This window comes from Pseudopodoces humilis, chromosome 9 (genome assembly GCF_049639895.1).
Source record: "Pseudopodoces humilis isolate 2021_Gansu_Grassland_sample_001 chromosome 9, ASM4963989v1, whole genome shotgun sequence".
Taxonomy (NCBI): Eukaryota; Metazoa; Chordata; class Aves; order Passeriformes; family Paridae; genus Pseudopodoces; species Pseudopodoces humilis.
In genome coordinates, this window is record NC_142208.1 from 15,077,377 (window position 1) to 15,102,147 (window position 24,771).

The following is a 24,771-nucleotide window of genomic DNA, read 5'->3' on the forward strand; positions in this document are numbered from 1 at the left end:
TACTGTACATCACTTCAACCAGCTCATTAATACACTAAACACATATCTTGCCTCAAAAGGTTACAGGAATATCAATGCTTTCAGTGTGCTTGCAGTGAAACCTACACAATTCAGCTAGAAGGGAGGTCACTGCATACTTTAGCAGGATGTCAATATTTTTTTATAAATGTGAGAGGTAATCAGTTAGTCATAGATACATTTTAAATTAAAAGATGGGAGCCTCCAGTGTAGCTAAATCAGTTGCCTTTGATCTGAACCTTTTAAATGTTCATCTTACTTTCTTTGATAGATAACTTGATAACAGACACAAAACAGAAAGTTTGATCCAACAGTAATTATTTTTCAAACTGGAGGGATGTCACGCCCAACTAGAAATCTGCTCTTAAAAAAAAAAAAGCACAGCAGAATTTTTAATTTAAATATAAAAAGGCCTATCAGGATCATCTATTTCAACACCTCTCATGATCATCTGTTTCAATACCTATCATTTCTAACAATACTTTGATGGCATGTTTGGGTATGGGAGAAGACAATGCATTTGAGGATACAAGTTCTTTGACAATGATAAATACACAGTATTAACTACTCCATATGGCATTTGCAGCCCTTTAAAACACAACCAAAAAAAATAGATACTCCTCTAGCATTATCTTTGTATGAGACAGGAGACATTAGTCAAATCGTGTTTCCTGACTGCAATCCACAAAAAGCAGAGACAAATGAAAGTCATTTATTTAGAGCAACAGATGTACAAGACAGGGAAGCTACGGGAAGTATTTTGCATCTAAGGCCATACTTATCCCAGATAGAAAATGGCCTCTGTATTTGCACATGCTGAAACTGAACTTAAACATCACTTGTAAAAATTAAAAAAAACAAAAAACAAAAAACTAGCAAATTTGCCATGAAACATTCAAATCTACTACACAGTCTTAACAGCACACTCTTAGGGCAGGGCAGCAGGAAAACTGCTTGAATATATAAGTTCTTACATAACAAACAGGAGAAACACTAACACCTCTGAAAGCCCCAGCATCTTTTTGAAGAGTGAGAACTATATATTTTAAGCACTGCTAATAAGGCATGAGATAATTTGCTTAAGACAAAATAAAATTCCAATACAACACAGCCTTCTACCACCCACTAATTTACACTTGAACAATATAATCAACTAGACCAAACTATGCTTAATGTAAAGTCAATAAATTCTTTTTTGGTTGTTGACACAAAAATCTACTGGGAATTAAACACTTGAGGAAATTAATCATTATAACACTCTGGTTCAATGCACATCTGTATTGAAATAATTTGGTCTTTAATTCACTTTATTTGTAGTTGGGTTTAAAGCAGTAAATTTGATAGAAGCAGGCCTCATTAAACCGATCTAGTTCAAACTGCTTTTCGTCAAGCTTAGTGTATTTGAACAAAGTCAAAAAATATTCATTTCCTTTAAAACAATTGTGCATTATAAAGCAACCCAAACAAACCAAGACCATTAATACATAATATAATAAAGACATTTGCATTTGATCTGAGCAAAAGCCAACCTTAAAGATCTATTTGATTTCAGTACATTTTCTTGAGGCACAGACACTCCTTTCTTACTGCCCACAGAACCTCACATGGACAAATAGCTGGAAGACCACCAAAACGAAGTGTCTAGAAACTCAGGCTATTATGACAACCTCACAACTTCCTGCTTTAAGGGTTATGTTTGATACTTTCAACACAGATGTAGTTCAGCACTGTGGCTCCCAGATTTAGTTAGCTTGGAAATCAGCAGCAGCAGGTGGCTGGTGCAAAGACACCTTGGGAGACACTACATCCATGTGCTGGGGAAACCTGTGCCGAGTTACCTGATTGCACAGAAGTGACAGATCCAGCTAAGAGAATTATACCAACACTCTTCTCTACACAAATTCAAAACCAGCAGCAACTCTGCAAAAGGTGGCAGCAATCACAGCTCCATATGTAGCTGCCAGGACATGTTGAGCAGTTCAGCAGCCTGAGCATGTCTCCAGCTTAGAGTCTTTACCCCAGTCTTTCAGGACAGGGCATGGTGTCACTGCATATTACCACAGGAGCCCTACTGTCAGCATAACTATGGAAACATCTGGCAAAACAGAGACAGTTACACATAAAAATGTGCTTAAAGACATGCGCAATAACTCAAGAGCATAATGTTAACCACTTACACACATATTTACCTCTCTATTCTGTTCGAGTGACATGGCAGACAGCACATTCTATGCCAAGGGGCTGCTTACTCTCAGGTAGGCACATAGCAAAATCCCAGATGGCATGAATAAGCTGATCTTTCTAGATATTTTTATTTCCTCAAAGTACAAACACATATTATGGATAAAACAGAATATTTTTGTGATTTCAAGAGGTGAAGAACTTTTCAAATGGAGTTTTGACCTTTCCAAGACAACACTGGGCCCCGTCCCAACTCCCTGCTTTCACCACATGTAGCTCCTGCCTCTGTGTCCACTCCTTCGGAAGCAGAAACACAGACCTGTGTAATTTCAGCCTTACTATGCCATACAGCACAGTATCTATGCTACAACTGAGTTGTAAGTAGCAGTCACGTTTAAACTGAGGTGGAAATGAAGAGGGAGATAACCTAGCATAAAATAAAAAAGTTTTCTTAGCAATTAAAAAACAAAACAAAGGCACAAAAACCCCCACTCATCCTGAGCCCTCAAGAAACAGTTTTCCCATTCTTCAACACAAAAAAGTACCACCTTGCAAGGCTACTTAGTTACACTACTTTCTAATCAATCCCAGTTATTACATTACTAGACCAAAACAGAGAGAGGACATAAATACTCTGCATTCCTAGTAACCTTTAACTTTCCGTAAGGTTTAGTCTGATGTGTGTTTGTGGTTCCAGGATCTGAACTGGGATTTAAATACCTAAAAATCCTTGTCCACCTCCAAAAACAAATATCACATGGTTATTCAAGTGATGTTCAGGTGACTATCACCTACTCCATAAACAAGCACTAAATAAGCACAGTAGTGCAAAGATCATTCCTTATGTTCCTACAACTAAAAGAAGAACCCACAACAACCAGAATGGCTCTGCTACTGAGTTTTTCCCGCTCCTCACATAAACTGGTCACAAAATTACCTCATGGGGAGGAACACACTAACACTACATTTTGCTAGTGATTTCAGAAGGCATCAAACTTACCAGTAACAAAATTCTGATTTACTGCAGTTGGACATGGTGCCATGACATTTGTTACAGCACCCCACATCTTCTGGCCCAAGTATCTGCAGCTGGCTGCAGCTAGTAGCAAGTTACTCAATTAGACAAGTCAAAACCTCAACACTGCTAAGTGACTGACAGCACCTGCAGAAAAGAAGTTGCTCTCAGTGACAACCACTACTGTTACAAAGTTTACAGTAGACAGAGTATTTTCTTCTTTCACCTTCCTTTCATTCCCTGCAGTCTTCTGGGTTTCTCTTCTATCCTCACTAAACCTAGCAACTCATTTCTCTATTTTTAAAATCAAACCTTTCAGTCTTCACAAAACAATGAAGCTGGTAAATCATTGTATAAATCAGGGTGGTGCAAATAAAACATTGTATATTTACATTTGTGAATTAATATGTTTAAAAGTAGAGTACCTCAAGGCATATAAAAATCAATTCTGAGAAGAAAAGAAAATTCTCTTCCCTGGAAGCTGTTTAAAACTGTTATTTGCATCAATTCCTGAATTGCTACTGCTAAGTGGCATTAAAATATAAAATCACACTCCACAGTTTTCTCCTCTTGAGATTTACAGTTAAATGATAAGAAAAATACTTCCTGGTTAAATTGGACAGATAATGCAATACAGCTTTTATCAAACCAATAAATATGTTATAACACACAAGCCTCTGGCCCTAAGATACTTCCTTCTTCAGGTGCTGGCAGTCTATAAATTAGCTCATTTGTAGCACAGAAAAGCTCCATAATTAGTACCTAGTTTATCATTAAAACCTTGCATTCACTGTATGATGTCACAGACTACTGAGTCTGGCTCTCATTTACACACTCAATTATTTTCTGGCATCCCAGTACAGTTGATCCCATTATTTCCTATATAATTGACCAACTTCAACAGCTGCAATTCTTCTCTTGTAAATACAGAACATATTGTAGAGGACAGAATCATAGTTATCACTCTTAAAAAAATTCCACATAACATACATTTTGAATTTGACAAACCTTAAGATGCTTTGCCCTTCAGCCAGTAAAAGTTTGATTTAAAAAGCACTGTACAGTAATTAAATCTAAATCACTGAATTACTTAAAGTACCACACTCATTGACTAGTAGAGCTTTTATTGCAATAGATTAGACTCATTACTTAAGAGTCTGAAAAGCAGTTGAAGATCATTTACCTCTGGTACTAGAAATTAATATACTTACTTTTGATTACAGATGCAAATGAGACATAGAGATAGCAGTTCTGCAGATCCAGGCATACCAAATACCCCCTGAACCAGTGGAGGGCAGGAAGTGTCCTAGTTGACATGCTAGGTCCTCTTAAATCCTTCTGGCAAAACCTGGAATGCATGCTCTTAGAATGTCTTCTACCCAAACAGCTTGAAATGGCAGCCCCCTGCAGTGCAGGCATGTAAGATAATGGACAACTCAGTAAAGCACTACATCTCACATAGCCATGAGAAACCCTGAGATGTCTTCACCTATTGCCGCAAAATCATTATATCCAAGAACAAGAAGATCTGAGAAAACACCTTATTTAGCATGAAAACATCTCCAAGTCTGAAAGCCAAGAAGTCCTTTCCTACTGGCCATATCAAGAATGGTCTAAATGACCATTAATTAATCTAACGATTCATTAATCAAAGGAAAACACATTAGCAGAAAAGACAGGACTCAACAACCTGCAACTGCACTGTGCAGGAGGGTTTAGCCCTACAAATCAAAGGGAAAAAGCAAAGTTTTGGAAATTAAACATGTTGTACTACTGTACATACACATGGATGACAACTTTCATAGGAAGGTAGTATTCCCCCCTGTCCTGGGGTGACTTTATGATACTGGTATGCCCAATCGTCTGGTTTATGTTATATATTAAGTTCTGCACCTTTAAGACTGGCTTTGAGAGCAAGAGAGGGGGAAGAAGTGTGCAGTGTGTTAAGGAAAAACATCACTCCCACACATCCCGCTCCTGGACTGTGGTGTCTGCAGCACGGACAGACAGCGGGACAGAGTTTCTCTCTGGCTTTTAGTTAGTTTTAGCTAGCTGAGGCAGAAGAGTTCCCTGGACCTTTGTGGTTTTTTTTTCCCAATTTTCTTGGATCTGTGCAAGCCTGCTCTGGACTGAACACCCAGCCAAACCCCGGGAGCTCACGCCTGTGGCCCACCGGGGCCTGGGCCTCGGCACTTTCCAGCGCCGGAGGGACTGATAAGAACCTGAGCGAGCCGAGCTACACCACATGAAAAGGACTTTTTCTTCCTAGATTTGCCATCCCATTGAACAGAAAGAGGTTTTATTATTTAATATTACTCAATTTCTGTTAAATAAACAGCTTTTTCCACTTCTCTCCAAGGAATTTTTTTTTTTTTCCCTTTTCCCAGACCAGTTGGTGGGGAGGGGCATTTCCCTGGAGAAATCCCCATTTAGAGTTTTCCTTCCTAATTTGCCCTAAACTAGGACACCCCCCATCACTTCTCTTCTTTATTCTTTATCATGAAAATAAATAAGACTACTTTTATTTTTTTTTTCACACCTTCCTTGGAATTTAATGGACAATACCTGTTAAATTGCACTATACAGCTTTTTACTGTGGACTTAGGGTTTTGTTAATACCATTTGCAAATCAGGTATATTTGCGATGGCTTGGAATTTCAGACAATTTCAAGGATTTTTCTTTGTATTACTAGGAACAACAAAAAACCCAACCCCAAAACACAAGAAAAAGCAACAAAGCAGTTTCCTGTTAGGAGGCAAAAAAAAAATCTGCCTTTTGCACTTCCTACATGCCACTTGCAAACTCTGACAGCCAGGACAGAAAAACCTGTTTACGCTCAGGCCATTTTCCTGCAGAGCAAATGTATTCTATCAAGGATAACACACTATCCAAATGTCTCCAGAAGCTTTCACAGGTAAATGCCCACCAGTACTGATGACATTTGGAAAGCTGTCTTGGGCATCTGCTGCTGTGGTTGCACTATATGAAGCATTTTTTTCCAACAAAGCCATATGATCCATGGGGAAATGGAAAAAGAGAGAAACTGGGAAGATTCCACCTCATAACCTGTATACAATTTAAGGTTTGGTTTGGAATTCCTGTTTTACATCATTACAGATATTTCAGGTTTTCAGCCCACAGAAGAACGAAAATAATTTAGGTCATTATGGAACTTGCGCATGAAAATCTGTGCTGACCAAATTCAGAAAAACAAAATCAAGGCAAACACCTCACCCCTTTCTACAGGATGGCTGCAAGGTACAAGAGCATAACAATACAACTGAGCTGCCCAGCACATCATCTTTTCCTTCAAGCCAAATATTTTATCACTTAAACTATTTTATCATTTTCCATTGTACCAATGATGACATATTTGCATTAATCCACTACAAATAAAAAATCAAACCTGCAGCAAAGCTTTACAGCAAAAGAACAATGCTTTAATCATGTGGAATTACAATTTCAGTATGCTCTAACTAAAGAGGAAGAAAGTGACCTTCGTGGTGGAATGCTGGGCAAAAAATAGGAAGTTTGTAGCACTCCATTTAAAAATATTTGAATATTTGTGTTCAAGACAAATATTCAAACAAACCAACCTCGAGAGAAATGTATTCTTTAGACATGGATTGGGCAGCTAGTGAGGCTAGTCTTTGGAGTCCTGTAATCAGTGACCACAAAATTAATTCCAAGTTAGTTATGAGCATACATTAGCTAAGTTCACATACGGATAAAGCTGAGGATAACAGTATGGTCCTCTGTACAGAAAGATTACTTTTCAGCTTGTTGTATCATGGAGGAGAGTCAGGATCTTCTTAAATCAGGTACATTTCTAACATTAAACAGAAGAAAACTACAGTACTACAGAAGTGCTTCTGCAGCATAAATGAGGCTACTCAATTCCAAATAATGTGCTATTAACAAAATTCCATCATTATTTGTTTGCAGAACAGCTCTTGCCTGTAACCTAGGTAAGAACCTTTCAGTCTTCAAACAGAGCATCTGCATCATACCTCTCAAGACAGAATCTACTCCCAAGTCAGAATTAAGCATTAAATTAAGCTCTTAAAAACTGTCTTCACTTGGTCTTTTGATTCAACTCTAATGGATTGTCTATTTAACTTAGAATTTAATCCAGTGTTACAAGTCACGACCAAAGAAAGATTATTTTAATCCAGCTATAAAAGCTTGAGCTCTTGAGTTAACACACTAGATAGATCTATTCTCAATCTTCACCTGCTCAACTATACCAGCACTGCAGATCCTGAAGCACAGAAAATCATGGGAAGGGACTGATGAGTCCTGACTTTAGACTTTGGAGACATAAACAGCATGTTAAGCCTGCATTTCCTACTCAGTTTTACATCAGTTGAAAAATACACACACATTGTTAGGGTCTCAAACCAGCTATTTTTTTAAGCTGTGTGAACTGGTGGAAGGCAGGTAGGTAGATGGGTGGAAAAAGGCTGGGCCAGTGAAACAGATGAAAAAGAAAGTAGTTTCTCACTCCTTCAGCAGATGAACAGTCCAACATTTCCGATATATGTGTCTCATTTTCCCAAATTATTGTAGGCTAAATATAAAAATATTAAACTCTACAAAAGAACCTAATAGAGCTCATTATGACAGGAAACAGCATGAACTACACTGTGTCCTATACCACAATAGCAAATTCAAATCATAGTTGGGTTTTTCCTTCCCCTAATTATGAGCCGTCAAACCACAAAACCTATGTTAAGATCTTATCAGCTAAAGTTCCCTCATGGGAAAAGTTCAGAAACAGCTGTACAAAGAATCACTGCTCAGCTTCAAGTCTCTGAAGTACTCACAAGTTTAGAAGAACGAAATCTGTCCATTTTGACACAATATTTGGGTCTCTTCCATTACTTGAGGTATTTGTATTAGTGACTTCCTAATTAACACACTTGAAAAGCATTCGAAGCAAAACAAGAGTAAAAAAAAAACCAAACAAACCCATACTATACTGTTTTACTGATGTTGGTATCACCAACGAAGTACAGAGTCTGAATACAAACTGGTTATTTTGGCAAACTAACCCAGAGAATGCAGCTAAATTTTATGTCATGTGAACAGGTTTTATATAGATTATACATTACTGCCTCTTACTTTCATAACAGGGCACTTGTCAGTACCCTCCATGGAAGCTGCAAAGGAAGCATTGACTATAGCTTTTCACTCAAGCTCTACAGTGATGAAGCTAAACAAACAACACCATTCACAAAAAAAGTACCTTCAATGTACTTCTGCTAAATTTACATTAAATATATATTTTAAAATATTTTTTTAAATAAAAAACCCTTTGTGTTTTGCTATTGTTTTCACTAAGTGGCTTTGTTTTCACTAAGTGGACAAGCCTGAAAAGGCACATCCAAGAAACTAAAAAACAAGCATAGAGCATAAATACCAAACCTCTCTTCTGTGATACTAACCACAGCAGGAATAAGTGCTGATGGCATAAGCTGTATCAAAATAAGCTGTGATGGAATTTAATAGGTCTACTAAGAAAAAATTTTTTGTAGACTAATTATTTACTGGTTTGTGAATACAAATGCGTTAAAACTGCAAATAAAATGTAAACATTACTTTCTTGTAGTGCTACATTTAAAACTCTTAGGAAAAGTGGTATTTTTACTTGCATATAAAAGCTAGCATATCAACAGAGTATAGGAGAACAAATGCAACTTCACAGAGCTTTTAACAAGCAAGAACTGCTGTGTTAGTTTGAAGGGCACTTCTATGTCATACTTCCCTGTTGCTGTTTCATTTGTATCAAAACACTTGTCATTGTACCTCTGCTAATATCAGCCCCAATTAAGAATTTAATTACTCCCTTACTGGCTTTATAGTCTAACAGCTCCTTTTCAATGAAGAGTGATATATGGTAACATGCAATATTCCCTGTGGTACTTCCTCCCAGTGAAACTCCTTCCATGAAAACTGATTACATTTAAACTCAACGGTCTTTTCTCCAGCTGTACCATTTTGTAATATTCTACTGAAAAGCTATCCAAAAGCAAGCACCCTTTATTACAGGCCTTAAAAAGATGAGACGTGAAGGGGACTGCTAGATCACATAACTGAGTAACTTTCCAAGTTGTTACGCATGAACAAGGCTTATCTGTGCCATTTTGGGCTAGATTTTAACAGCAGCAATAAACAGCAGTGCTGTAACCAGGCTGTCAGAGGCTGCCATTTCCAGCTCTGATACTGGAAGCTGTACTGTTGAAGTCATCATGCAACCTGACTTATCCTCATCCTTATCTCCAAAGAGGCCACAGTCCCTCACAAGTGAAAGTTACCACTGCAGGAGCTATTATATTTTGGTCTGCTCCCCCTGAAAAAACAACTAATATCAGTTTACCTTAGTCATGCAACATATTCTAGGGAAGATTGGTAAGAGATTAAAGACTTAATTTTCATATATAATATTATGCACTAGTTAGTTTTAACACTGAGGCAATCTTAGAGATGATAATCAGACCATTCTTTAAAGCTATGACAATATCTCAGATTTTCATATAAAATTAACTTTCAAAACACAAACCAGGTCACAGAAGAAACCTGTTTGATACAAAGCAGAGGTAGAGAGGAATTATTGGAAATGTACTGGAGTTAGATGCCAGCATTTCAGTAAACTAAAAGGCAAAGGAAAAAAAATCCATAAAAATTCCACTAGGTACAAAAGAAGAGCAATTTCTTCCATCTGAGAAGCTATTTTGAACATTTATGACAGAATGTATTTCTCCAAGTGCTTTAGCACTGTCTTTAGAAACAGAAAGCAATTTGCTTATTAGGGCAAAAATATATTGGGGGTAATAAAACAAATATGAAGTTGCTTCCTTTTTACATCATTTCAAAGATGTATCATTTGACTGTGGTACTTCTACAGCAGAAAAAACACTTCAGTTCCTGGGTTTGAGAACATAATATCCCATTGTGTACGCTTTATGTAACAAAATTCATTTAACATAGATTCATTTCTAAATTCTATACCCCAAACACTGATTTTTAATCAGCTTTTTCATTATAATCCTAGCATTAAAATAGAATTTCTAATTTTTGAATGATACAGTTTCTACAAAAACAGCCCAACAACTTCATGGAATTGCATGGAAGATGGTCAACTGTTTATTGGTAGAAGTCTAATCAGTGTATGATATGGGCTGAAAGGAAATGAAAGAACCATGTAAAACATTAAATACTTGATAAAATAAATGAAGCCCCAAAGCCTTCAGGAATGAAGTCAAAGTTACACTTAAACAGGGCAAGGAAGATGAACCTAAACTGGATCTGAAAAACATTTTTCTATAACATGCATTAGACACCAACCCTTAAACATAGGGTCTATATGAGGAAGTGTCTATTTATCCCCTTCCATATAGCAAAGTATACAAGCACACCCCTTTATATATAGCTGACAGAACAATACCTTATTTGATTTATATTTTACCCGAGGAATTTCTGAAGTAATTGAAATGTTCTCAGAACAACTCACTTTCGCATCCTTACAAAACAGAATTTTCTTGTACAAAGCTATACTGATCTGAAGACCTTAACTGTTTTATAAAAAGGTGCCTAAGCTCTAACAATCCAGGAATGTTTTATGCAACCCAAGTACTGTAAGCTTGGTCTGGGGAATGCTACAATTCCTTCCCCAATCCCTTTCCAAAATCATTCTAGAAACTATCTAGAAAAATATGGAAAACCGTCCTTAATAAAATTCTGTGTACTAATTTGTCTTCTAAAGGACAGGGAAAACAAGTCTACATGGAAGCTTTAACATGACAGTGAACTATAACCTTTAAATATACTCCTACAGATTAGGTGTACACTCATAAATGTAATCCAAAGTAAATGTATTTATGAACTTGATAATCATCAGATTGCTTTAACTACATTTGAGGGGAGACTAATCAGGCAGAAACAAGAGTTTCTCCCCTTGACACCACTTGAAGAAAGGCAGAGCTTTCAAAGTTTGAAAAGATCAATAAGCATGTGGTGACAACAAAGGTAAAAAACTCAGTTTAGTTAAAATGTTGAACACAGGTACCAATCCAATGAGATATCAACACTTTAAAGGTAGTATGAAATAAAAAAATCTTACAGCAGTCCAATGCTCAGTACCTGGAACAGGACTAAACACCCTTTAGCATAATCTTTGTATTCACTAAATCCAGAATTCAACAGTAGAGCAGCTGCTCAGTGCTTGCTCTGCAGAATTCAATGAACGACAAAAGGTTACCTTAATTCAATGAGATAATCAGCACACATTTACCCTCTACCAGGAGTTTCCCAACCATCTGCAAGGCGGCAGAGCTGACTGCCTATAAAACAACTGGTAACATGCTGACATGTCCTCACATCACTCATGTCAATGAAAATTTATCTCTTAGCAACAGCTAAAAGAAGCTGAACTTCCAGAAGTATTTTAGATGCATCATGAGCCAACAATTTCTTCATAAGTGATTTTGATTGCCGCTGATCTCCAAACAGATGTCTACTCTAATTGGTAAAATTTATTAAATACATATATTAAATAAGAAAAAGTCAAGTTGTCATGCCCTAAGAAAGCAATAACAATGGGAGTCATTCTAGCTGTGCACATAAAAAACAAAAGCTAACCTTATTTGAAGCTGCTGGTCTCACAGTATCAGTAACAGTGAAGTAAACATGCATGTGTTGTGTGGAAAGGAAGGAGGTTGCTGTCAGAAACTGAAAGCTATGACACAAGTCCCCAAAAACAAAGATAAATATTTTTGAAAAGCAAAGTAAGAGATTCAATGCTAATACCACTTAACTACTAAACCTACTTTATTATTCCCTTCCCTGCTACATGGGAGCAAATAAAAAATTTTAAGGCATTAATTTTTACAAGTAAATTCCATACAAAACCTCTAATAAAATTAGAAACACACTTGTTTTAGCAAAACTCATTTGCATTAGCAAAACATCAAGCAAATTAAAATTTGAGCATTAGACGGAGATCAGGAAATGGAAAAAGCTTGTTCTCAGCTGTATTACAAGCTCTTCTCTAGGAAACAAGCCTTGCAGAGGTCTCTTCAAAATACATCCAAAGACAATATTGTGAAAGAAACAATATAAATCATTCAGATTCTGGTTCACGTTAGCAGATAATGAGCAGTTTTGCTTTCTTCCATCACTAATATTTTCCGGAAGACATAAAACAAAATCTGTCAATCCTAGGCTGAATAAAGCCACATTTATTTATTTGAATTCACAGTGAGAAATGAGGTATCATCCTGAATTCAGAGCAGTATAGGAAGTTGGGAACACAGACGAAAATTCCTGCGGTGGTTTATTAATCCAAATAAGAGACTCATAGCACCCATCTCATGTTCAGATCAGAAAATTCTCGCAACTCTCCACTGAAAGACTGAAAACATGCCTGTAAGAAGAGCAGCTAGTCACTGTTTTTTAAACAGAGTGCACAAATTCATAAAGCAAAAACAACTGCCAATTGTCACAAAAACTCCAAATGGCAAAGCACAGAACTTACTGAACACAAGTATCAGTAATTTCCTTCCTTAAGTGTATGGCAGACAAACACATCAAGTGACCCAACAAGAGCAATTCTTTGAATAAGCCACAGAACAAGTCACTGGCTTCCAAGAGAGCATGAGCTCCAGTATTTTTGGATGCAGCTAAAACATACATGTACAAACACAGCAACAGACCATCCTACAGGCACTTAGCACGTGAACCTACCCTGCGTGTGGTTTGAGTAATTTCTTAACTGATTTATCTACAAATTTCAGACCTTCAGAAAACATCTATAATATCCAAAAGTTTGCTTTGCTAGATCAGCAGAATGCATGCCAAGCATATAAAAATAAATACATTGTGTTTACTATATATTTTTTCAATATTAAAGCAGATTAATATTTGCAAAACAGCATTAATAAGTTATTTTGTGAAGTTCAGCTTTTACAACTGGATAAAAAGGAAAGGGAAGAGACCTAGACAGTTCAAGACAGAGCAAAAATATTCAGATCAGAAAATACCATGTTTGTGTATAACCCTATTGTTTATTATATTAACCTCCATGTTTATAAACTGACTGATAACCAAATAGTTATCTGCAGGAGTCAATGCACAGTTCTCTTCCTCTACCATTAACAAATTCTTGATAAACTCCTAAAGCAGGCATACTAGCATTCAGAGGTCAAGAGAGAAAAATTGAAGTAGGAAATGAAAGCTGAGTATCTTTAAATTTGGAATAGAAGCGAGTGATACAGCAGCCTTCATAAGCATAGAAATTGTTAACTAGCTACTATTAAGTTCAATGATCATAACAGAGCTTACTTTGGTCTTAAGAATCTTTTCAGGCTCAAACACGGATTTTTTCATCACCTATTTAACTGTATTTTTGTATGCCTTTTCTAACTACTGCTCATTATCCACTAATGGTAAGCATTTTAAAGAATTCCACACTACTTGCAAGTTAGGTATTACTCACATTTTTACCAATCAGGTTGCTCAGGACATTGCCTAGTCCAGCTCTGATCACCTCTGAGGGTGGAGATTCTATAGCCACTCCGAGTCCCAGTACCACATTTCTCCATCTTCATTTTAAAGGATTTTCTCCTTCATCTGTCTGCAATTTCTCTTAATGCAACTTATGCCAGTTACCTCTCATTACTTTGCCATCTGAAAAATAGCATTCTCCATCTTCACTATCATCACCCAACATGAAGTTCTGAAAGAGGTGCTTTAACACATCTGTGGCTATTTTATCCTGTTTTTCTCTTAACTGTTATGTGTAAATACTTCCTGCTGCCTAGGGAAGTACTGGAATCACTGTCCCTGGAAGTGTTCACAAAACATGCAGATGCACCTCTTAGGAACATGGTTTAATGGTGAACATGGCAGTGCTAGATTAACAGTCAGACTCACTGATCTTTGAGGTGTTTTCCACCCTAAATAATTCTGTAATTCTACTTATTCATCAGTTAAGAACTGCCTGTACTCTATGTCTAAAACAAAGGTGCCACTGACATTTGTCTTTCACTGAGACAAATGCAAACATGGCTAGTTAGTGTTGCCACGGATACATGGACATTACATAAAAATTAGTTCTTAAAACTACAGTCACTCATCTGCACCATTTTGGAAAAAAACAGATGTGAAATTGAAGCCAGCTTCAAAACACCACCAGTGATGAAATTAACTCCTGGAGAGCATGTGGAAAATGTGTGGCAAATTCACCACAGGTTAAGCTAGCTCTGCTTCTATTCCAAGATGAGGAAACGTCAGCCATGCCTACCAGACACCTCTTCTGAGATCATACATAGCTTTTTTCCTGTGCCAGAGTCCTGTTTGTAATTAAAACCAGAAGTCTCAAGCCTACACCACCTAGAACTGCATTAATTGGTAACTGCTGGACTGTACCACAATAACCATGAGGGGAGAAAAATGGGGCTCTGCCCCTCTAGACCCAAAAAACTTGACAAAGCAGAAATTCGTGCACATATGTAGCTAGTACTGCACTGACAAGGTGTAAGAACAGACAATTTACAAGTCTGCAGTTTCCCTCACCACACAGAATTTTCCTTATGTAACATCTTATCTACAGCACAACCTGAAGTCACAATAATCCACATAAACCTGGAACTAAGTGCAGCAGCTCTAGAGTTGCCCACACACGCATCCATATAACAGGTCACACCCATTCATTTCAAGAAGGCTGGCTGTGCCTGCAAATTCAAAACTTTAATCTCTTCACAAAGAACCTGAAGAAGAAAAAAAAAAACCACAGAAAAATCCATGTGACACCAGTAATAATTTTCCTCAATGAGGGATAGAAGCAGATTGGGAAAAAAAACAATAATTACAAGTAATTTTGCAACTGAAGGAAATCACACTAGTTTAAAAGTTGATTTGTCACTTATCAGGTAACCACAAAGGACAGCAGTGGATCTGTCAGCTAAGTGATGCCTGATCTGACATACCATCATATTCAAAATACTACAGCCATCATCTGAGCCCTAATACTGTTGCTCCAGTACATAGTAGAACTCCATCCACTTGGTTCCATAAAGTCCTAATGTCCTGGCTTGAAACAGGCCCTCAGATTATGGGTCTGTCCTTACACCCAGGCAAATACAGTACTGAACACAGAGAACCAAGTTGCTAACAGGACCATAAATGGATTCAAAGTCGTAAAGAAAACTTTTGAGTTTTTACCAGTTGAGTCTTTTCTTAATGCTAGCTTGAAATTCTTTCAAAAGTGAAAGTCTTTTGCCATTTCCAACTACCAAATTGGAAAACTGCAGGTAATTAGCAGTTAATCTATACCTGATAGGTTTCTTGACAAAAAAATAACATGTCAAAAATAGCAAACAACTTCAACTGCAAGTTATAAAGGTTCTTCATCATGTTTTACAATAAAGTTACTGCAACAATAAGAATTGTTATCACATTTCAACTGACACTGAAAAAATACCTCAGAGTCAAGACCATCACTACTGTTGAACACTGAAGAGCAAAGACTCTTCAAACAGATAAGAAAACAGCACTGAGAAAATACACTAGGTAGCTCTCCTTATATGTAAGGCAGCCTTCTGGTGCTTTTGTTTTAGAAGGAATCTTGATGAAGGAGATATCCACGCATTAACTAGTTGAAGAAAAATTAGTCTGGAAAGAAAATGCAAAGAATAAAACTTCTAACCATAGTTTAGGAATCCAATGGCACTCCCAGTTATGACAGAAGAATTCACAGAAAATAGCACAGATGAATAAACACCAATAGAACTGCCGGAACTACACTGGATCTCTTTAAATAACTGCTGTCAGTTTCAATACAGGACTCATCACAAAACACCACACCAACTAATTTTGAAGGGAAACAACCAAAACATCAAATTTTAGCAAGCCTTACAATTAAACAGCTTGCAGTATAAAGTTTGGAATTTCTCCTTGCAATAAGCAAGAACTATGTGTGCATCATGCAGAACTATGTTTAGAATATCTAGCTTGGGGGAAGAAAAGGATGAGTAGAGTCTTCTTCACAGATCTATAGGCTACTGCAAATATGATGCTATTTGCAGAAACTAATTCACATCAGGAATTGAAAACTAACATCTACCCTGCCTTATGAAGGAATAGATTGATTTAATTCAGGAAATAGCAGTATTTAACTTACTTCCCACCATACAGTTCAAGAAAACTTTTACAAATAGGCTTCTTGGGTTGCTCCAAATGTGAATGGTAAAAAAAACAAACAAACAAACAGAAAAGCCCCCAAGATATATCCATCCATCCATGAGTTGCTTTTCCAAAATATGGGATGAAAAATTTCCACTTCAATTTCTGGTAAGCTCCAGTATCTCAAGTGTTAAATGGATCCATTTCTAAGTGTTCCCTTGGCTTATGCAAAAAATTGGTACTTTTAGCATTTCAGAAGCTACAGGGACAAGCAAAAAACAAAACAAAAACAAAACCCACCAACAACAGTATGCCCCCCCCCAAAAAAAAATTCCTAACATCAAAACAAAAAAACAAACCAAAACCAAACCAAAAAAACACCCCCCAAAATATAAGAGCAGCAGAACCCAGCAGTCATCCCAAAACTTCCAGGACCAGATCTACACACAGTTAAGGTGCAGGTCACCCTTTCAAGAAATAAAGCTAACTTGTAAATTAAAATGAGCACAAACATGAGACTAAGTGTTTGCCAAGTAATGCCATCATTCCTCAGTATTTTGTCACCATGAAGATGTTATGAGGAGAGAAACAATGGCTGCATCTGAAGACAACAGTATTTCATGGACTGACAAAGTCCAAACCTAGATTTTTCTTTTATTTCCCTGTGTATAGTCTCTTCAACTGTAGCACTGCAGACACTCTACAAACTTCCCCGTCACTGTATTTTGGTGCTCAAACTCACCCTCAGAAGCCCAGACCCCACCTAAAGGCAGCTCCCATAGTTTGGCATTATAAATATCCCCTTATGTGTAAATCTGCAAGATACATTGTGCATTCCTTTCTGTCTCCCTTTTCTTTTTCCGCACAGTGGAAAGTCTAGAGGACAGAGGCAACAAGAAATCTCAACCAACGCTGTCTTGCTGCCTACCCACAGGAAGGCAGGAAGCTTAAAAACTGAGCAAGGAGGAGCCTGAATGCCAAAAAAGCAATTCGCTATAGATTGGCCCCTTGCCTGAAAGACAGAAGGAGGAACACCCAGTGTCTGCACTGGCACAAGTTACATACCAGAAAACTGAAATTCAACCCATGCCAAGTTACACTTTGAAAAGCTAAATGTATGTAGGCCAGTGAAAACAAAATTAGATAGGAGTTCAGGGTAAGAAAAATTAATAAAACAAGCTTGGTTTTGCATGAAAGTCAGCTTAGAAAGACAAACTGAAAGTGAAAGAGGGATTAGTAAATTTTTTCATGCCAAGAATCAGATGAAAATCACAGTTGCTGAGCTGTTCAAGAGAGCATTGAAGAGAACCAACATCAAGCCACTTCCATTTGAACATCTTTGAAGCTTAAGTACTAATTATTCTGAACATAACAAAGATTAAACTGCTGAGATACACTAGGTATTCCCACAACCCTCTGATAATGCTACAATGGCCACTCCCTCTTCACCTTTAAAAGCTGGATTTATCCTTTTAAATTATGTCTAAAAATAAGCAAATAAAGAGCTGCCTACAGCTTACAAATATCTGTTTATTTGAGTTCACAGTCACAGCACTTGTGCTCAGGAGATGGCTAACTCCCAAGACTTAGTAGGTTTCATGGAGCTCCCAAACTGCAGAACCTTCCTAGTGCTTGTCCAAATGACAAGGAAAACAGAAAATATCAGCAACATTGCTATTCTACAACTGTCACCATTAAAGATAAATTAAACAACCTTCTTAAAACTAACCATAAGTTTTAAATACCACTTTGCATTTCCAGAAGCACATTTTAATGCTTCAAAGGCTTATTGAAAAGCTAAGTATCACTCAATTTTCCTCTCTCTTCACACCCTTCGCTACTATGTAACCAGTTTTTACACTGCATTTTCTGGTTAACATATTCATACAGCCCTTTTCAGAAAATGCTTGGTGAGAAAAGGTGTGAAGCAAAAGGGAGGGTATCTATGCAAGATACTCTTGAGCATAAGGAAGAGCACATAAGAGCAGTTAAATTGTTTAAATATGCACTGCAACATAGTGAAGTGCACAAGATCAAACTGCTGCACAACAAAATGAATTATTTTTCTGCTTTCTTGTGTGTGTGTGTGGTTTTTTGGGTTTTTTTGTTTCTTTATTTGAAGAAGATTTTTTTCTGCGTTGTTTTCTTTCAGGACATAAAGACACTATAAGTCTTCATCCTAAAGGATACCACTGTTTTCAGTCTTCCTTCACTCTTAAGGCAGCTCCACCTCTGGCTGGATGCGGTCCTTCATGCACCCAGTTAACACTAAATTAGGCATCTTCTGAAGTGCATTGATCCAAGTCACCTGTCCAGACACATCAAGTGAGCATTTGCCTCAATGTAACCACCAGAATACTTCAGATAACTGAAAAGTCCTTTATATAATATATACTACTCATAATACTTACAATATACCACCTAGACACCATACAGCTGTCTAAAGCTACTGACCTTCCAACAGGATCTCTTTCCATGAACCTTGTACTTGCATCTCCATTCAGAGATGGAAAAGCAACCCTCGACACACACTAGGGAATGGAAAAGGATTGAGTAAGGGAAGATTTAAAGAGCTGCACTGCATGTTTTCTCTTGCTGCAATTCAAGAGTTGATACAACTTTCCCCAAATCCAGAAGAGGCAGGATAACACTTGAAACACCATTTTTACACAAACGTTTTCTTGCAGGCCTACGGATAACGGGAGGAAACATGGTTGCTGTATTGCTGTAACTAAATGGAGATAATGAAGCAAGAGAACTGTATCTAGCTGAATTGGACCACCCAGCTAATAGGGACAAGAAAAGCATCTCCATATCATCACCACTAAGACAAATGTTTAGCACTCCCAGCTTCCTATACCAAGTATTTCATAGAATGCAAACCACTCAACACTCCTGTCACATAGTCAAGGCTCCAGGTCTGCAAAACTAAATTCATTGACACTGCATTTCAACAGTATTCATCTTCTCAGTGCACTACATACTCAGACGCTTCAGGTGGGTGATTGAAGTGAGCAAACAAAAACAGAAATCCCAAAACCAAACAACCAAAAAACCCCCAAACAAGCCACTAACAACCCACACAAAACGCAACCATCTTGCCCCACACAGGCCATATTGTATCTCTTTTGATCACCTTTCACTCACTCAGGAAGAAAGGTTCAGAGTCTGCATTTGGTACTATGAGTGTGAATGTTCAGATTGACAAAGAGACATCTCTAAAGGACTTCTATGTCACATCCTCATGAGATGTTAATTATGAATTAAAGAAAGAAAAATAATCAAAATTACTCAAATTTCCACAGTCATCAAAACAGATTTCTGTGCATCCCTACATTTGTTCTTTTCCTCCATAAAAGTCAATAAAAGACATACTAGAATGTCACCTCTAGTATTAGAAAAAAAAAAAAAAACAAAACAAATATATAAAATTAGCCATCCCAACAAAAATTATCTCTTACTTGTGCTAGCCATAGAAAGAGCCAAAGTAACTTTAAAATACGCCAACCTTGTCAAACATTAGCCATTCCCAAGAGATGCCAGTTGGATACCTTTACTGTATTAATTTCAATAAATAATCTTGATGTGCCCCGTACTGTCACTTAAATGCTTCCAATAAAAATAGCCTAACAGTTTTCTTGCAATGTCATCCTGCTTATACATGAATTAACATCAATTTCAAATGAAGATGTAGTCACATCCCAGTAACATGGACAACTTAAGTACACTTACTTTCAGAAACGTCCTCGAAGAATTTAAAGCCACACACAGTGAAGAACAGTAAAAATCCCGTATTTAAAACAAGTCTCTATATATTTGCTCAGTAACCTCAGTAACTTAGCACAACTAAGCAGTACACTACACTAACATGGAACTACTGATTCACCAACCTCACATCAAAACTATTTTTGTCAGGAAAAACCGTATGCCAGTTTTTAAACACGCAAGTCACACTGCTAATTTTGAGGCACCCAAATGAAAGCTTATTTCTTGCCAAAGCACTTGCTAGAGAACAGATTTGTTTGGCTAACTTCTAGAAGACAGATTTATCCTTATACCAGTATTTTAGTATGGCAGTAATGGCTTTTTCAGCACCATGACCCAACCAACATTCCTTGCAAAGGCTGCCAGTCCCAGTAGGTAAGTTAATATGCGAGATTTTTGTTTTCACAAAATTCATGTTACTTGGGTTGCTCAGTACTCCAGCCCTCAAATTTTTCATGTCATTACAGTAGAAACTCAAAGTACTTAGACAGCTTTATCACTACAAGTAATTAAACGTTTATAGTGTACAGCTACACTAGTAATTGCACAGTATGCAGCACTTCTGAATTTCCATTCTGATTATAGAGCATGAAGCTCCATGCATGCCTCAAATACCCGAGAAGTCCAATTGACAGAAATAGATATCCATATATAAATGCAATCGTATTTAACGTATATTTAGAGAAGCTCACAGTAATGAAGCTTCAACTACTCACCTCTGACAGTTCCCCAAACTGTTCCTGAAGACCTCACAAAATAATTCCAACACAAACATTTTCTACTCTGCACCCTCCAGCATCTCACCATCAAAGGAAAAAGACCACTGAAAAGCATCATGCAGCTTCTAGGAGACACTGGTAGCAGCTCTACAATAGCAAAGCTGTCTGAACTACTCCATGTCTAAAACAACTGCCATCAAACTAGGCCAGCCAGAAGAGAAAAACAAAAACAAAGAGAGAACCAAACCATCAACTTACAAATATTTTAAGTAAGCCAATTTTACTACAACAGGTAACTTTCTTTCCCCCAAGTACACTGGAAATTCCAAACACACTTCACCATACTAAATGCGAAATGATCAAAGACTGCCTGCAGACATGTCTTTGACACTATCCTTTCATAAACAAAAAACTAATTGATAGCCCTTTCTCCCTCAAGGCTGAAACTCTGTGAACAATTAACTTCAAAACAAGACTCAAGTAATAGCAAAAATAAACCCCTGTAGGGAGTGCAACAAAAGTAAAACAGAAGGAGGATCCTGCAGTTTAGCTCAAATTGTCACTCTAACACCTTCACTTCTGTTCCTAGAATATTTACATCAATTCTAGTCTCTATTAATTATCATTTTAAAGCTCACTATCCACATACAAATATCATTAAAAAATAATAATTCCAACTGCCTTAAACATCATGAGTCCTACCAGTGGCATCTCAGGCCATCAAACCACAAGAAAATCAGTATATCCTGGCAGAAGATGAATGTAAAAGGCCACAGTCAAATCATACTGCAGATTTCAACCACACCAGTCTGTCAGGCAAGACAGAACAATCTCACACCTACAACAGAGCATACAGCTGTACTCTCCCCTGCTGCTCTGTTCATCTATTTAAAATTCACAAAGCAAACTATCCAGTACAGAACGGAAGGACATAGGAAGCCAAGTAAAATTCATTTACCAGAACTGATTCTGCATAGATTTGGGACATGCATCCCCACTCAAACATTTAAATGGGTAAATAAAGCACGAGAAGAATCATTACTTTTGTATTCGGTAAATAAACAAAGGATAACAAGAATAGCTTTTCATTACCACAATAGCTCTCATTTTTCAGACTTACCTGGTCTTTTTCATGGGGTAATAGGCTGACAGGTGGAAGGGAAGCTGGGAAGGTGCTGGAGTATTTTGGAGCTCCTTTGCTTTCCAAACTGCCATAATTCACTCTATACTGAGGACCATCCTTCAGTAACCTCCCATTGTTCACAGCACGTTTGGCCCCCAGCCGCAACCTCTGCTGAAAGGCAGGATTGTTGAAAATACTTGCTAGGTCATTTTGACTTCTCAAATACTTCTCTATGTTTTTCAGGGAGGAGCCATTAGGTTCTTGAAGCCCTTCAATTGCTCTTCTCAAGAGTTTATTCCAATCCACATTACGAAGCTCATTACAAGCTCCTCTAGATCCCTTAACAGATTTAGGAATAGTGCCAGGTTTAACACATGAAAACCGTCCAGGATTATCTGGGTCCTTGTAAGATGCAAGACCTTTGTTAGTGACTTTAAGAATAGAACCATCTTGAACGCTAAGTTCCAACTGTTCTGAAACAGTCTTCTTATCTAATCCATGGGAAGCACAAACAGCATGACATATTCTCTCTTCAGAAGGCCTTTGCTTTTGCTTTTTAACTTTTTGTATAGCTTCCAGAATCCACTCCGTATAAAGAGGGTTGGCAAGTTTTACCATGGTTGACCAGTAATTGTTTCCAGCCAAGAGTTACCCATAGAGGTTCCTCCTTATCCTTTTAGCAGATCTTTCAGAGGTTGTTCACACCTCAAACACAAATGAAAGGATTCCACACACTGCTTGGACACATGTCAAAAATATCCACCCTGAGGAGCCAGAAAAAGCAGAGAAATACCTGCCGACTGAAACTTTCCAATTATGTTACTGTTACTGAAACGTAGAAGGGGTTCATATGCGATGCCACTGGTACCGCCTTAAAAGAAAGTTTGTTGCAACCTTTAAAAAGAAAAAACAAGAGGCAGGGAGAGAATACAGTTAATGCTGAAGTATTAAAAATTAAAAACAAATTCAGACATACATTCATACTATAGATGTTGCAGTATAAAGAAAATTTGCGATATTATATGAAACATTTGTCAGTTCCCACCCAACATCAAACAAGCCATCATAAAATCCTTCTGCTTCTCATAACAGTCAGTGGCTTTAGTTTTTCTAAATTCTACCACCCCAACACTTAACCTACTACTGACCTGTTGGGCAATTTCCATTCAGTCAGGGATCTGAAAACACTCTCTAAAACAAACTGCCTACAAATCTTCTCTGCATGGATTATACATGCACTAGAAAACCCAAAAAAACAGAAAACCAAACCCCAACCAATGAAAGATAAATAGTAACCATCGCCAATTCTTAAACCAGCCTGTCTCTAAGTGCCCTGTCATGTTGATTACACAACTCAAAAACCAAAACCAAAAATATCAGAACCAAGTTATAAGTATTACATCCTTCATTAGTATTTAGGTACCCGACAAAACCAAAAGGCATCACAAAAGCCCTTCCAATATTAAGGAGGGCAGCACAGAGGCATTTTTGATACAAACCGTTAGGAGCAGAAATGAAAACAAAGTAACAGGAGGCATTTTCACATAATTAGGTTGTCAGCACAAAGACGTATAAAGAGGTCACATTGAAAAATGTTTTATTGACTCACAGTTTAAGAATTTATTTTTTTTTACTTATTATGGAATACATCACTCCAATAGAAAATTCAGTGGCTACAAACACTCATTTAAGAAACCTGAAAGAACATCTTGATGAGGAGTTTATTCATTCTGGGAACATATATAAAAAAATAAAACAATCTAAAAGTCTCACAAATTAAACTTAGACAGGAGTTGCATAATGAATAAACAAATATATCTGAAGTATTAGTTCTTTCTACCATGAATTGTGAGAACTTTTGAAGGCATTAACAGAATTGCATAATTACTTCAAATCAAAGGAAAACAAAAAACAGGAGAAAAAAATTTCATTCTCAATATATGGGTTATATTGTAAAGTAGAAGATTCACCTGTTTCACAGCAAAAATTTAAAATTAGTTAATATGCAAGTACCTTTATAAAGCTATGGCAAGAAACCTACAAATAACAAAATCATCTATGATTACACAAGTCCCAGACCTCATTTTTTATTCATTTATTATAGCCATCCTGCATTTAAATAATGTTCAAAAACTTGAGTAAATTATAACTAGAAAAAACCCTGAACTGATACAGTAATCTGAATTATTTTCAACTTCTTAAAAAGATTCTTCTGCAACTACAAAGACAAAGAGTATAACAACACATACTTTTGGTCCTATACCTTTTTCTTCTTCTACCCTCAAAAATGTCTTTAAATATAAATTCCAGGTCATGGTTCATACATTATTATACCTACACAACAGTATTAGTAAGAAAAGAACAGCTGGTTACTGGTAAGTATAAAATTTTTCAGTACCCAAATAGTCAATATTAATCAATTCTTTTTATGAATCTGTCCTTCTCAAACCTGATCAAAGCTTAAACAACTTCAGATTTATAAATATGAAAATTAAAGTAACTGCCAGACTGAAAAAGACACATTCCTGATGCAAATGCAGGGCCTGAACGCATAACTGGCTCACATACTGAACCCTATTGATCTACACAGATTGGATCCTGTTTCTTGCTTCCAGACCTTACTCATGGAAACTGTGTTTGATAACAGTTCTGTGTATTTCAAGTATCAGTAAGCAAACAATAACTTGTTCGGTAAACAGACCTTTTTTATTTACTCCAGCTAGCAAAAGCCATTCTTTCCCGAACAGAATTGTTTATACTCACTGTT

General features: G+C 37.0%; 1 protein-coding gene across 7 annotated transcripts in view; it reads right to left on the bottom strand.

Moving 5' to 3' along the window:
- Positions 1-24,771, bottom strand: part of KAT6B (lysine acetyltransferase 6B) — a 121,979-nt gene that overhangs the window by 79,339 nt on the left and 17,869 nt on the right. For all 7 annotated transcript variants that reach the window (XM_088059314.1, XM_088059316.1, XM_005520515.3 and 4 more), the window contains one exon: positions 22,002-22,898. In XM_088059314.1, coding sequence (XP_087915440.1) covers positions 22,002-22,622 — 621 coding nt within the window. In that variant the 5' untranslated portion in view covers positions 22,623-22,898. The remainder of the gene's footprint in view (positions 1-22,001; positions 22,899-24,771) is intronic.